The following is a 14,165-nucleotide window of genomic DNA, read 5'->3' as shown; positions in this document are numbered from 1 at the left end:
TGGAAAAATATAGATATATTAAACAGAATTACTTTGAAAATTGGAATACGTTTGTTCCAAATATTTAATTTTGGGGTTGTTTTGCGCAAAGACATATTTCGGAACATTTCTTTATCTGTTTTTGTTATTGTTATTATTAATATTTTCCACCCCTTTTTCTGAAAAGCTTGCTTCCTTTCTGACTCAAACAGCAGAGTCAGTCATGTTAATATAATATTTTGAGCAACGAATTCACTAGCTATAAGCATAATTGCATTCTTTCAACGAATACCTGTATTTCTATTTTCATTACTCACTAACTGCTTCAGGTTTCCTACAGTGTTTTATGCCTGCATTTTACTGTAAATAGGTGTTTATCGCGCATATTATTACTAGTATTTTGAACCCTTTCTGATTAATACAATTTTCAACAAGTGAAGAAGAGCTCGTTTTTTCATTGACTGGAACCACGGAAGGCGGAACTAAAATACGCACAAATCACAAAGCACTACGTCGCTCGGTGTAGAGCGCTAGAGCGAAAGCAGCCTGTCAGCGGCCCTGAAAAAAAGGGGAAAGGGCTGGCCTTACTGACTCACAGTCCAAAACTTGGGTTGCGCGTCCATCAGAAAACAGCTTAGAAAAATCTCAGCTGAAGAGAGAGGAAGGTCTGGTGCATGTCACGTACTGATCCGCAAAAGTACAATTAAGATTTCTTCGTGCGCAATTTGGAGGACAGTTTTTGACTCACTGGTGCATCCTGAGATTCTGCAGCGCAGCATTTCACCGATCGAGACAGAAGCGTCAGAAAGGTGTTCTTTTCAAAGTTTAGACTGGACTTGTTTGTTTTGGTGTGTGCGCAATGATGGCCACTTACCAAAACCCAGAGGATGACGCAATGGCCCTAATGATCCACGACACCAACACGACCAAGGAGAAAGAGCGCCCAAAAGAGGAGCCGGTTCAGGACAAAGTCTCCGAGAAGCCGGATCCGTCCCAGAAACCGCCGTACTCCTATGTCGCTCTCATTGCCATGGCTATCCGGGAGAGCTCCGAGAAGCGCCTCACGCTGTCCGGCATATACCAGTATATAATCACCAAATTCCCCTTCTACGAGAAGAACAAGAAAGGTTGGCAGAACAGCATCAGACACAACCTGAGTCTTAACGAATGCTTCATAAAGGTGCCGCGGGAGGGCGGCGGCGAGAGAAAGGGGAATTACTGGACCCTCGACCCAGCCTGTGAGGACATGTTCGAGAAGGGGAACTACAGGCGACGCCGCAGGATGAAGCGGCCTTTCAGACCCCCACCAACGCACTTCCAGCCGGGGAAGGCCTTGTTCGGAGGGGACAGCTATGGCTACCTTTCTCCACCCAAGTACCTGCAGTCTAGCTTTATGAACAATTCCTGGTCGTTGGGCCAGCCGCCCACTCCGATGCCCTACACGTCCTGTCAGATGGCCAGCGGCAACGTGAGTCCAGTGAACGTCAAGGGGCTGTCAGCCCCCTCATCATATAACCCTTACTCCCGGGTGCAGAGCATGGCGCTCCCCAGCATGGTGAACTCTTACAACGGCATGAGTCACCATCACCATCCCCATCATACCCAGCAGCTAAGCCCTGCCACCGCGGCACCACCTCCGGTCTCCTCCAGTAACGGAGCCGGCCTTCAGTTCGCGTGCTCCCGCCAGCCCGCGGAGCTCTCCATGATGCACTGCTCATACTGGGAACACGAGACCAAACACTCGGCGTTACACACGAGGATTGATATTTGAAGTTTACCAACTGGTCCGTGCAAAAATGAAGACTCTGGGAGAAAGAGACAGAGAGGTAATTCCTGTGATTTCAAAACAGAGCCGACAGTATTTTGAAGAGACCACTCTGACTCAGATCTCTTCGGTTCCAAGCTGACATCTAAATGCCGACGGGGAGCTATATGCACGAGGTAATGCTGAGAAAGTTTTATGAAATGGAAACAGGAGGTAAAGGAGTCATCGGCTGCTCATTCATCAGGTAGCACAACCTCTGGGAGCCATTTCGTGCGCCTGTATTACACTTGGACTGATGGCCATAACTCGGTATTGTAAAATCAAAATTGTGAAATGAAAAACTGATTATTTTGAATGGATAGACATTGCTGACATCGGTCCAGCTGTATTTTTGGTGTGCGTAATGATTTGTCTCAGCTTTCCTTCGGCTTACTGCCGAAAGACGTCCTAATGAAGTCAGAGTTTTAATGTGTGATTAAATCAGAGCTAATTTTGGCTTTCTTAGTAAGCTGCACCGAGAAAGGCCTGCACGGTGATACTTCACCTCCTGCTATAGTTGGATACTTTGTTAGGTTTAAAAGGTGTGGGTAGAGATCCAGCAAACTACCAAAAGAAAAAAAAAACAATTCAGGGCTTTTCATACTTTTTGATTACATGATGTAAATTCCAAAGTGACGCCAGCCAGTGTCAGATTTTGTTCTTTCTAAATATCGTTTTTATATATATATATATAAATGTGATTAGTTATGTTTCATTAATGTTGGGGCCATGTTTCGTTTTAATTAGCACTTTCCCTTTTTTTAGGTTTGTCAATTTCTTAATAAAGTTGTATTTCTTAAATAATTAAGTGGTCATGAAGTAATCTGTTGTATGCTTTAGGCTATTATAGCAACCACTGCTGGCAGTAGGCGAGCAATCAGTAATAAACAAATCTGTGAACCTAACACGACATGAAAGTGCCACATTGGTTATGATGCAGGAGTTTTTTTCACAGCTTGTTCAAGAAAGAAAATAACACTATTAACAGCGGCGCGTGGTCGGCTGAGGATAGGCTTACATAAAAATGGCTGATAGGCGCACTCAGTATCACTTTAAAAATTAAATATGTATTCTATTGAACTGTTTGGCTCAAATTAGGCACATTTTAAAAATCTATCGATTTATTATATTAGTGTGACCAGGTAAAAGCTTTCTCTTTCAACTAAGAATCAGTGTCTGCGTTGTGTGCAATACAATAAAAACACATTTAGACTTATTCATTAGTATTTATGCCCGCTAAGGACAATTAATGTCATATGTTTAATATTTTATATTTTTCCCATCTGCAGCGGCGTTGCGTGTAGGTAACAGTCCTCTTTTTTACTAGTTAATTTCAAACAGACAAAGAAACAAAATACACACATAAACTGGAAAATTTCAGCTCGTAATTTATGATCATAAATATCCAAATATACATATACATCTAAATAGTCTTTCTCTATAAGTGCAGCAACACTACTAATGCCTTCTACCGCTAGTAATAATAATAATAATAATGATATAATATAATAATAATATTAATCATAATAATAATCATAATCATAATAATAATAATAAATTCGATAATATGGTGGAATTGATTTACGGCATTAGTGTATTGTTTGTTTGCGTTTTTTAGTATTTTTTTAGCTATAAGTATTGGTAATAAACAAATAAAATCAGTTAAGGTGTATATATATATATATATATATATATATATACCAGTAATAGTAACACGTTACACGAAGAAAAAAAAAAGATAAAGTCATTATCCCAAATGTAGTTTACAAAATATTGACATCTGCTGACAGTCTGCTCTGAAGGGTGAAAGTGGGGCACATTTAGACAGCTCCTCCTTCTTCCCTTCTTTTTGTTTTACTGAGAGATTGCAGGACTAAAGAAAATAAAATTCCATGCAGCCCAGAGGAACATCCATAAAGAAAATTAAAATAGCCTTTTGGTAAAACTTGATCTCAACCTCTTCTCTGCTATTATCACAAAGCATCGACATATTGGCGTTATCTGCTGTCTGCGTTTACATCTGAGTGATCGATCACTGCAAATAAAGTGTCTCTTTCGAATAGGTTATAGCTTTCACGCACAGTGGATTACTAAGGAATCGTCGGGTCATTTAAAAAATATTATTTCCTAAATTAATTATTGTACTATCATTTAAAGATGAAAAACTCCCAACACATGACTTCAGGGCACCACAGGAGGCGCATCCAAGCATTCACCTCTCTCCAACTTTTACTCGTCACAGGGACGGTCAAACAGGGTCATCGTCCAGGTGCGCCAAAATAGGACGCAAAAATCCTTTTTCTTGTTTTTTTCTACTGCAGAGACAATCGGTGACCGAACGAAAGCCACACTTACGGCGCCATGGATACGCACATTACATGAGGTTTTGCTAAAGTAAGCTAACCGTAGGCAATTATTTCATTGCATATGTACAAAATGCATGTGGGTCATGGATAATTTAAGTAATTTATTGACAGAAAAAGTCGCATAGACTTTTTGCATGTATATAAACGAAATTCAAACGATAGCTTTTTCTTATATTTTCTTCTTTTTTTTTTGAGGACTGCATAAACAAGGAATTCTCGCCCCTGGGTATTGGCTGCTGATAAAGCGCATAATTCACTTATAATCCTCAGACACAAAAGTCAGCGCATGTCGCATGATGACTGTTTTTCATTTATTATTCAAGCGCATAAATAAATAATTTCAATAATCCAGCGAGAAAACAGCACATCACTTCATCATGACAGACAGACTCTGCACAAAGTCATAATCACAGATAAATTGACTTGACACTCGGCCCAACTGTAAACAGCGTGTCTTCTTCTTCTTGCTCAGCAGCAGGCAGCTGTCGGGGATCAGTGAGCTCAGACAACCTCTTAACATTGTTGCCCAAAGCTCGTATAAAAACTGCGGGAACAGAAACACAGAATGAAAATGCCATCAGCCGGGTCTCACTCAGACCAGCACTGACACTTCTCCATCCTCCTGTGTGCAGAGGGAGCGTCGAGGCAAGCCTGAAATGTAGCTGTGTACGTTCTCAGCTTCCTCACATTAATGTTTTGTAAACAATAAGGAGATAAGGGCGCTTTTGAAAGGCAACTGTATTCTAAACAAGCTTACAGAAATAATAAATACAGGGGTTTAACAAGAAATAATGTTTCGACCAGTGCAACCTTTTACATAAACTGTCCAACCAGAGGTGGAGTTTATTTTATTTCTTTCTCCTCCTGATTTAAAGTTGGAATCCATCAATCAGTACAGCAGCTTTTGTCATATATTTATTGATTTATTTGTGCGTTTGTTTGTTTGTTTGTTTTTAAAAGGGGAAAGTTGAACTTTTTGTTTATTAACAAAGTTTATTATTATTATTATTATTATTATTATTATTATTATTATTATTATTATTATTATTATTATAGGTCTATTTTATATGACAATTGCTTTTTACACTTTATATTGGCGAAAGCCTTTCTGCACCAAAGGCTTCCATATGTAAACATACATCGCTGTCTCTGTGTCTCTCACTCACACACACACACACACACACACACACACACACACACACACACACACACACACACACACACACACACACACACACACACACACACACCTTACTAGTTAAACTTGAGGACCAAAAGGCTCGCCTATAAAAGGCGCGAATATACAAAGACGTGTGCGGACTCGGGCGCAGCAGGTGTGCAGTTGCGCAGAAAGGTTGTCAGTTCAGCAGGGCGGCAGGGAACAATGGGCCTGCATACAGGATGTCTCGGGGGGCTGAGACAGATAAGGCCAGCCGAGGTTCAGCCCAGGCGACACAGGCCTGCTTTAATATAGTCTTCTTTTACGCTGACCTCGGGAGTTTATAATATATCGAATTCATTATGAATGAATTGGTGGAATTTTTTTTAGACATATAAGAGCAGCTTCCTTCAGGCCTTTACACTAAGAGCACGTTTAGCAGCCCATATATATCTAGATGTGGCTGTCGGAAACAATAATAGAGTTCACAATGACATTAGAGCTGCTGAGACATGAAGAAGAACAACGATTTAACTATGGCGAGCACAGCCTTATGGACACATCTCCCACGTATCATCTTAATTGGAAAGTGACGCTTTAGTGACTAAGCGGGAATAACAACAGCAACCGTGCAGTCAGAATTAAAATAACACTGGCTAATTATTATTAAATGTGAGTCGAGCGCATTTCTGCATCGGTGAATATTTCTGTCAATCATAATTATTTCTCCACAAGGTGAAAAGGTTTAGCGCAATGTGCGGTTTGTTTTCACGCGTCTTTTCCGCAGAGCGCGTTCTGAATAACCATGATTGTATCCTTTGTTGTGCTCTCGGAGATGACAGATTATAATCAACAAGACGAATGAGGTCAACTCATTGTGGAGGCAACGCATTTGACCCTCGCTTCTTCTCCGGCACACACACACACACACACACACACACACACACACACACACACACTGGAGCGTACCTGGAGTCGTTCCGCGTATGACAGCCTGCATGCTCCACGGGGCATCGGCGATGCGACCCGGCAGGTCGAGTCACACGCAGGTTGCAGGTTTCCCAATGCCTGCACACAATTGAATTCCTGGCATTCTGGTCAATGTTTGAGATTGAAGAGCAACAGTTTCCACTTAGACGCGGCGCACATCACCCCGAACCCATTGAAAAGGAGAGTGGGGGTCACCACTGTTTGGTATACATCTGCTCCAAACAGGAAAATATGCAGAGATTTGATTCGCAGAAAATCCGGCAATTGTTCCAATCAGCATGCGTTTTTTCGTCTTCTCCTGTCAGAGTAGAAAAACTCAAAGTTTCAGCCTTTCTGCCACGTACTGTGCTATGTCCACGCCATTACTGAATTTGGAGTTGTTTATTTTCTGAGCGCGTCCTCTGGTGAATCTCCAGCTTTCCACGGCGATCTACGTGATGTTTTCAGTGACTGCTGATCCCTATCTTAATGACAACTCGACGAAACAATGGATGACATATAATAATTCTTTTATTAAGCCAAAAATATTGCAATGGTGTGTGTTGATACACCGCCACAGTTTATAAATAGGAACCGCGCGTTTGTTAACTGGAACTTTGGGCAACAAAGGTCCACAAAATGTCTAGAAATACCATATCTATAAATACACAGGAGTGTCATCTATTCAAGGAAAAGACAGTCATCCATCTGCAGAGCAAAATCATCACGCACTGACCTCTGAGTACCCTCCAGCCACCACGGGGCCACTCAGATGTCACACACACGCCATCCTTTGAGTCTGACAGCCTTTGAGAGGAGAGGTGGTGAGATGCTGACAAAGAGCGACTGAAAATAAGCAGTCACCGGGCTAAATATTATCTCATCTCACTTTGGAGGCTCTAAAAATATACCTGTTTAATTTGTCATTTCATGTATGATAATCTCTGTCCAACGTGATAATCACGAGCTCTTATCAAATAACAGTGTTTTCGTGACGGAATATCACCTCTCAGCAACGACTGGAGGTTATGCTCCGGCTGACCTGTTAAAGCAAACAAACAAACGTGCACACAAGGTCAAGATTTACCAGCGTTTGGCTCACGCTAACTTCTGCTGTGGATGTGGCGGAACTGACCAGCTTATACTGTAAAGGGAAATGCGATAAAAAACGGTTTCCGTTCCCTTGATTATGAGCTGCAAATTGCTTTGTCGGGATTTAAATGGCAGGTCTTTTCCCAGCGTGCTCTGATGGAGTCTATTTTTAAAGCGCTTTCCTTTCTCGCCCCTCTAAAAACTTCCGCAGGGTTGGCAACAAGAAGCTATTAGGATAACTCTTCTCCTGTTAACATTCCAATTAATCAAAGACGAAAGCAAATTCCCACTGGGATCATTAAGGGCCAGCACCTGTTCTTCTAATACTGTAGGCTGTATAATAAATCAGTCCAACTTCATGGTCAGACTTAGGCCGACCTCTGGGGATGGTGTGAGACACATAATCACTGAAAGCCAGTTATACATCAGCCCACTATCAGTAATAGAAACCCCACGCGGATATGAATGCCAAACACTGAGCTTATTTAAAGCAAAACATCTTCTGGACGCTCTCAAATTTATACTCTCAGGAAGCCTTTTAGGATACAAATTGCATGAGATTAACGACACATCCTACGTTTAAATGGATTCAGTCAGTTATTGTAATGCTCTTTAACAACTGTGTTTTGCATTGTCACATTCTAATATTCTCCGAATTTCCTCTAAATAATGAGATTTGTGAATATTTGGTTTAAATATACGTATACAAAACAGGAAGTTGGCCCCGCCTCTATGTGGATGCCAAACAATCCCAGGTCACATCTCAAAACAATCCAATTTCAGCCATATTTCTTTCAAGCAATTACATACCTCTTGGCAAGGCTTCACAATTAAACGAATGATCATACTTGGAAATCCATAATTGTACCATTCGCATAAGGTGCCCTTTCAACTTAAATGTGTGTTTTATTACATGCTTATCATCCGCGATGAGATTACGCACAGTGTGGGTTTGGACTGAGTTAGAGTACATTTAATCAAATAAGAGGAGACGTAATGGAAGCATGCTGGACCCAAAGCTTCACTGCCTAAGATGCTGTCTTTGAGCCCAGCTTATGTTTAGCAAATTTCAGACAATGAGAACATTATGAGAGGAACTCTGAGGGAGAGCCTTTTACCCCTGCCCACCAGAGGTCATACGCATGGCATATAACTAACCTCTACATCTCTAATGAGGCCCATCAAACATAAAGGTACAGAGAGATGTTTAAGATTACGCAAACAGGAAGAAATGCTTTTGATTCATAGCAGGTCCGATCATCATGTGGTGGCAATGGATATCGTCAGCTTTCACTGATTTTGAGAAACTCTTACGATTTTTTTTTTTTTTTTCGTTTTGGCTCTTCTTGGGAACTGTCATGGTTCAGGTCAAGTTTGCTGTGTGGCTCTTTGCTGCTCCCTTGTGGCTCAATAACGCCATTACAAAGAAACGCACCATAGCAGACGCTCTTTCTCTCTGTGTGTGTGTGTGTGTGTGTGTGTGTGTGTGTGTGTGTGTGTGTGTGTGTGTGTGTGTGTGTGTGTGTGTGTGTGTGTGTCAGGTTTGTTGGTATTTTAAATTGATTTTTGAAATCAGTTAAGGGATTATGTCCAAAAGTTGATTCTGTTCATCTGGACGTAGCGTTTTTGTGGAAAAAAATGTTTCATCACTCATCCAAGTGACTTCTTCAGTCTCAGCTGACTGCAGGTTTCCTCAATCTTATAAACAGTACATTTGCATAATGACTGAAACCAGCCCACTGAAGGAACAATGGGCTGTGAGGTCAGTTCCTTAATCTTAATTATGCAAATTCTCATGATCAACAGCCACTGACCAAAACCCACTGATCAAAGCCCACTCATCAATGGCTATGAGTACCATTCACAGGGAGTTGGGGAATGGCTGCAATCACAGCATTGTAAGATGGCGAAAGATGTACCCTTAGGCCCCCTCCTCGATTCAGAGATGGTCTTTCCCTTTTCACGTAAATGGCCTCCTTGATTCCGCGCTCAAACCAGCGTTTCTCCCTGTCCAGGATGTGTACATCCTCATCATTGAAAGAGTGTTCACTGGCCTGTAGGTGTGAATAGACTGCAGAGTGCTGGCCTGACAAGGTAGCTCTTCTGTGTTGTGCCATCCGCTTCGCCAGAGGTTGTTTGGTTTCCCCGATGTATAAATCCTGGCAATCCTCCTGGCACTTAACAGCGTGCACTATGTTACTCTGTTTGTGTCGGGGGACCCGATCCTTGGGGTGGACCAATTTTTTGGCGCAGCGTGTTTTGAGGTTTAAAAGCCACAGAGACCCGGTGTTTAGAAAAAATGCATCTCAACTGCTTCGATACTCCTGACACATATGGGATCACTACAGATTTCTGCTTAGGGAGCGGTTGTCCTTCTCTCCTGGATCGGCTGGAGCTTTTTTTTTTGGCGCCTTCCCAGCTTTGACAAAAGTCCAGCTGGGATAACCACATTTACTCAGGGCCTTCTTGATGTCCCGTTCTTCTGCCTCCCTGGCTGCTGTGTCAGTGGGGATGGTGTTCGCTCTGTGTTGTAGCGTCCTGATGACACCCAGTTTGTGCTCCAGTGGATGATGAGAGTCAAACCTTAGATACTGATCTGTATGTGTAGGTTTACGGTACACGTCAGCTTTTAGATGTCCCCCATTACTGATGGAAATCTCACAGTCTAAGAAGGCTAACCTGACACTTTTCATATCCTCCCTGGTGAATTTGATGTGTCAGTCCACCGAGTTAATGTGATCCGTGAAATGTGGTACGTCCTGAGATTTGATTTTCACCCAGGTGTCATCCACATACCTGAACCTGGTGTTCCAGGGTAGGATGGCAAAGCCCTCTTTTCCACTTCTTCCATGTACAAATTGGCCACGATGGGTGAAACCGGGGAGCCCATGGCACACCCATGTTTCTGCCTGTAGAATTGACCCTTGTACAGTGGGGCAAAAAAGTATTTAGTCAGCCACCGATTGTGCAAGTTCCCCCACTTAAAATGATGACAGAGGTCAGTAATTTGCACCAGAGGTACACTTCAACTGTGAGAGACAGAATGTGAAAAAAAAATCCATGAATCCACATGGTAGGATTTGTAAAGAATTTATTCGTAAATCAGGGTGGAAAATAAGTATTTGGTCAATAACAAAAATACAACTCAATACTTTGTAACATAACCTTTGTTGGCAATAACAGAGGTCAAACGTTTACTATAGGTCTTTACCAGGTTTGCACACACAGTAGCTGGTATTTTGGCCCATTCCTCCATGCAGATCTTCTCGAGAGCAGTGATGTTTTGGGGCTGTCGCCGAGCAACACGGACTTTCAACTCCCGCCACAGATTTTCTATGGGGTTGAGGTCTGGAGACTGGCTAGGCCACTCCAGGACTTTCAAATGCTTCTTACGGAGCCACTCCTTTGTTGCCCGGGCGGTGTGTTTTGGATCATTGTCATGTTGGAAGACCCAGCCTCGTTTCATCTTCAAAGTTCTCACTGATGGAAGGAGGTTTTGGCTCAAAATCTCACAATACATGGCCCCATTCATTATGTCCTTAACACGGATCAGTCGTCCTGTCCCCTTGGCAGAAAAACAGCCCCATAGCATGATGTTTCCACCCCCATGCTTCACAGTAGGTATGGTGTTCTTGGGATGCAACTCAGTATTCTTCTTCCTCCAAACACGACGAGTTGAGTTTATACCAAAAAGTTCTACTTTGGTTTCATCTGACCACATGACATTCTCCCAATCCTCTGCTGTATCATCCATGTGCTCTCTGGCAAACTTCAGACGGGCCTGGACATGCACTGGCTTCAGCAGCGGAACACGTCCACTGCGGGATTTGATTCCCTGCCGTTGTAGTGTGTTACTGATGGTGACCTTTGTTACTTTGGTCCCAGCTCTCTGCAGGTCATTCACCAGGTCCCCGTGGTTCTGGGATCTTTGCTCACCGTTCTCATGATCATTTTGACCCCACGGGATGAGATCTTGCGTGGAGCCCCAGATGGAGGGAGATTATCAGTGGTCTTGTATGTCTTCCATTTTCTGATGATTGCTCCCACAGTTGATTTTTTCACACCAAGCTGCTTGCCTATTGTAGATTCACTCTTCCCAGTCTGGTGCAGGTCTACAATACTTTTCCTGGTGTCCTTCGAAAGCTCTTTGGTCTTGGCCATGGCGGAGTTTGGAGTCTGACTGTTTGAGGCTGTGGACAGGTGTCTTTTATACAGATGATGAGTTCAAACAGGTGCCATCCATACAGGTAACGAGTGGGGGACAGAAAAGCTTCTTACAGAAGATGTTACAGGTCTGTGAGAGCCAGAGATTTTCCTTGTTTGAGGTGACCAAATACTTATTTTCCACCCTAATTTACAAATAAATTCTTTACAAATCCTACCATGTGAATTCATGGATTTTTTTTTCACATTCTGTCTCTCACAGTTGAAGTGTACCTCTGGTGCAAATTACTGACCTCTGTCATCATTTTAAGTGGGGGAACTTGCACAATCGGTGGCTGACTAAATACTTTTTTGCCCCACTGTATGTGAAGTAAGTGGAATGAAGACACAGTTCCAAAAGCAAACACACTTGGTAGATGCTGAGAGTGGTCCTGTTGCTGAGGTTGGGGTCATCCTGTAATCTCTTATGCACTACCTCCAACGCTTCTGTGACTGGGATGCAAGTGAAGAGAGATCTAACATCGTATGAGACCATGGTTTCATCTGCCTCCATAATGACATCTCTCACCTTCTCAACAAAATCCAGGATGTTCTGAATGTGGTGTTCAGAGCTGCCTACCAGCGGGTTGAGGATTGAAGCCAGAAACTTGGAGATGTTATAGGTGACCGAGTTGATCATACAGACAATCGATCTTAAAGGTGCATCCTGTTTATGTATGTTCAGTAAACCATACAGACTTGGTGTAGATTCCCCTGGGTATAGCCTGTGGTATGAGGTCCAGTCATTAGCCTTGTCTTGTTCTAACTGGTTCAGACAGTCTATCACCCTCTTCCTGTAACCACTTCCTGGGTCTCGTTTCAGGAGCTCATAAGTATTTTCATCACTGAGCAGTGACAAAATTTTCTCATGATCTTTCTGGTTTAGCAAAACTGTGCACCTACTCCTGTCTGCCGGAATGTTGTTGTCATTACTAAGTGATGTGAGTGCCTTCCTCTCCTCCATGGTGATGTTGGATGCTGGGGGCTTTGCATTGCTGAGACAGGCCGAAACCTTCGTCCGTAGTTACTCTGCTTCCACTTCTGCAATATTGTTGTTTCGAATTGCTGTTTCTGTGGCTGTGATCAGTTCCACTAGTGGGATTTGTCTCAGTGTGACAGCAAAATCCAGCCCTTTAGCACGGATGTTTTTTTTTAATGCTAAATTGATTTCATTTGTTTTATTAATCCCTGTGATAGTTGGAGAGTTGAGGAGAAAATTATCTCCACTATCAGTATAAAAAATAACTCACTGCATCCTTTCAGATTAACCGAAGAGATAAAGTGTAAAGTGTAAATTGAGAAAAACAAAAAAAATTTATAAAGTTTTATAAAGTAATAGAAGATATAAACGTAATAATAGTGCTATCAGTAACCAAAACAGAAAATGACCTTATATGGTTGTGTTGATGCGTGCTCAAACATCCAGGTAAGGATGTTTGAGCACGCAAAAATTTGATTCATTTCATCTGGAAAACGCTACGTCCACAATGTCGTCTGGAAACATCATGGAGACGCCCGCCTTAACTCATCTATTCAACCCTCCATCACCACTGCAAACGAGAAGCAGCTCAGAGCAGATTCCTGACGTAACTCACCACTATCTTCATACATGCCCTCCTGCACTACCAGAGTTCCTCTCTTGGCACCCTATCATGTGCTTTCTCTAAATCCAAAAGACACAAGTGCAACTCCTGACCTCATCTCTATCAGCATTCTCAAAGCAGACATCACATCTGTAGCGCTTTGAAGCCATACTATTTGAAGTCACCTCTGCTGATAAGCTTCAACAACTCTTTCTCATATCTTCGTGGTATGGCCCATCAGCTTTATCTGTCTGTAGTTATTACAGCTCAGCACATAAACCTTGTTCTTCGAAAATCAATAACAGTACACTTCATCTCCATTCTTCAGGCATCCTCTCACTCACCAAGATTGTTCTAAACAATCTGGTTAAAAAGTCCACTGCCCTCTCTCCCAGACATCTCCACTCCTCCACAGGTATGTCATCAGGACCAACTGTGTTTCAACTCTCAGCACTTCCTCATTTAATAACTTTTCTCCATCCATACATTGTTTCTCTCATTTTCTTCAATCATCAGTTTATCAAAAATGCTGTAGTCCTTCCATCTACACTCTCACACATCCTCTCTTCACTTGTTACTTTCTCCACCCTATGACTCTAATCTGCTGCACATCCTTTCCAGCTCGATCTCTCTGCTTAGTCTTTTGATACAAGTCCTTTTCTCCTTCCTTACTATCCAGCCTCACATGCTATCATTAAAATTCTTGCCATCTTGCTGTACACCTAACCTCATGCCCTCTTTATCTCCCAGACGAACCCACCTTTTCTTGCTAACCTCTTGCTTTGAATACTTTCCTGCCTCCTTGTCTTTCTTCCTCTGTCCAGAGGACACACAAACACCTTCTTGGCAGTTTCCTTCAACACTTCAGCTGTACTCTTCCGGTCTACTCCTCCCTAAACTCTGCACTTCCTTCTTTAGCGTCAACCATTTAATCATTGCCTTTGCCTCCACCCAGTTCCTCTTATTGGTTTTCAGAATCATCCTTTGACTAACATTTGAAACTCACAACA

At 42.4% G+C, this 14,165-nt stretch overlaps 1 protein-coding gene across 1 annotated transcript; it reads left to right on the top strand.

Annotated features, from left to right (window-relative positions):
• Window positions 1–547: 547 nt before the first annotated feature.
• Window positions 548–2,557, top strand: foxl2a (forkhead box L2a). The gene has a single exon (XM_080889493.1). It carries the CDS (start codon window positions 839–841, stop codon window positions 1,748–1,750), a length of 912 nt encoding a protein of 303 aa, XP_080745619.1. The 5' UTR covers window positions 548–838; the 3' UTR covers window positions 1,751–2,557.
• Window positions 2,558–14,165: the final 11,608 nt, after the last annotated feature.

The sequence above is a fragment of the Rhamphochromis sp. 'chilingali' genome, assembly GCF_963969265.1.
Source record: "Rhamphochromis sp. 'chilingali' genome assembly, chromosome: 8".
In the NCBI taxonomy this organism is placed as follows: domain Eukaryota; kingdom Metazoa; phylum Chordata; class Actinopteri; order Cichliformes; family Cichlidae; genus Rhamphochromis; species Rhamphochromis sp. 'chilingali'.
This window is presented reverse-complemented; position numbering and strand designations above follow the sequence as displayed.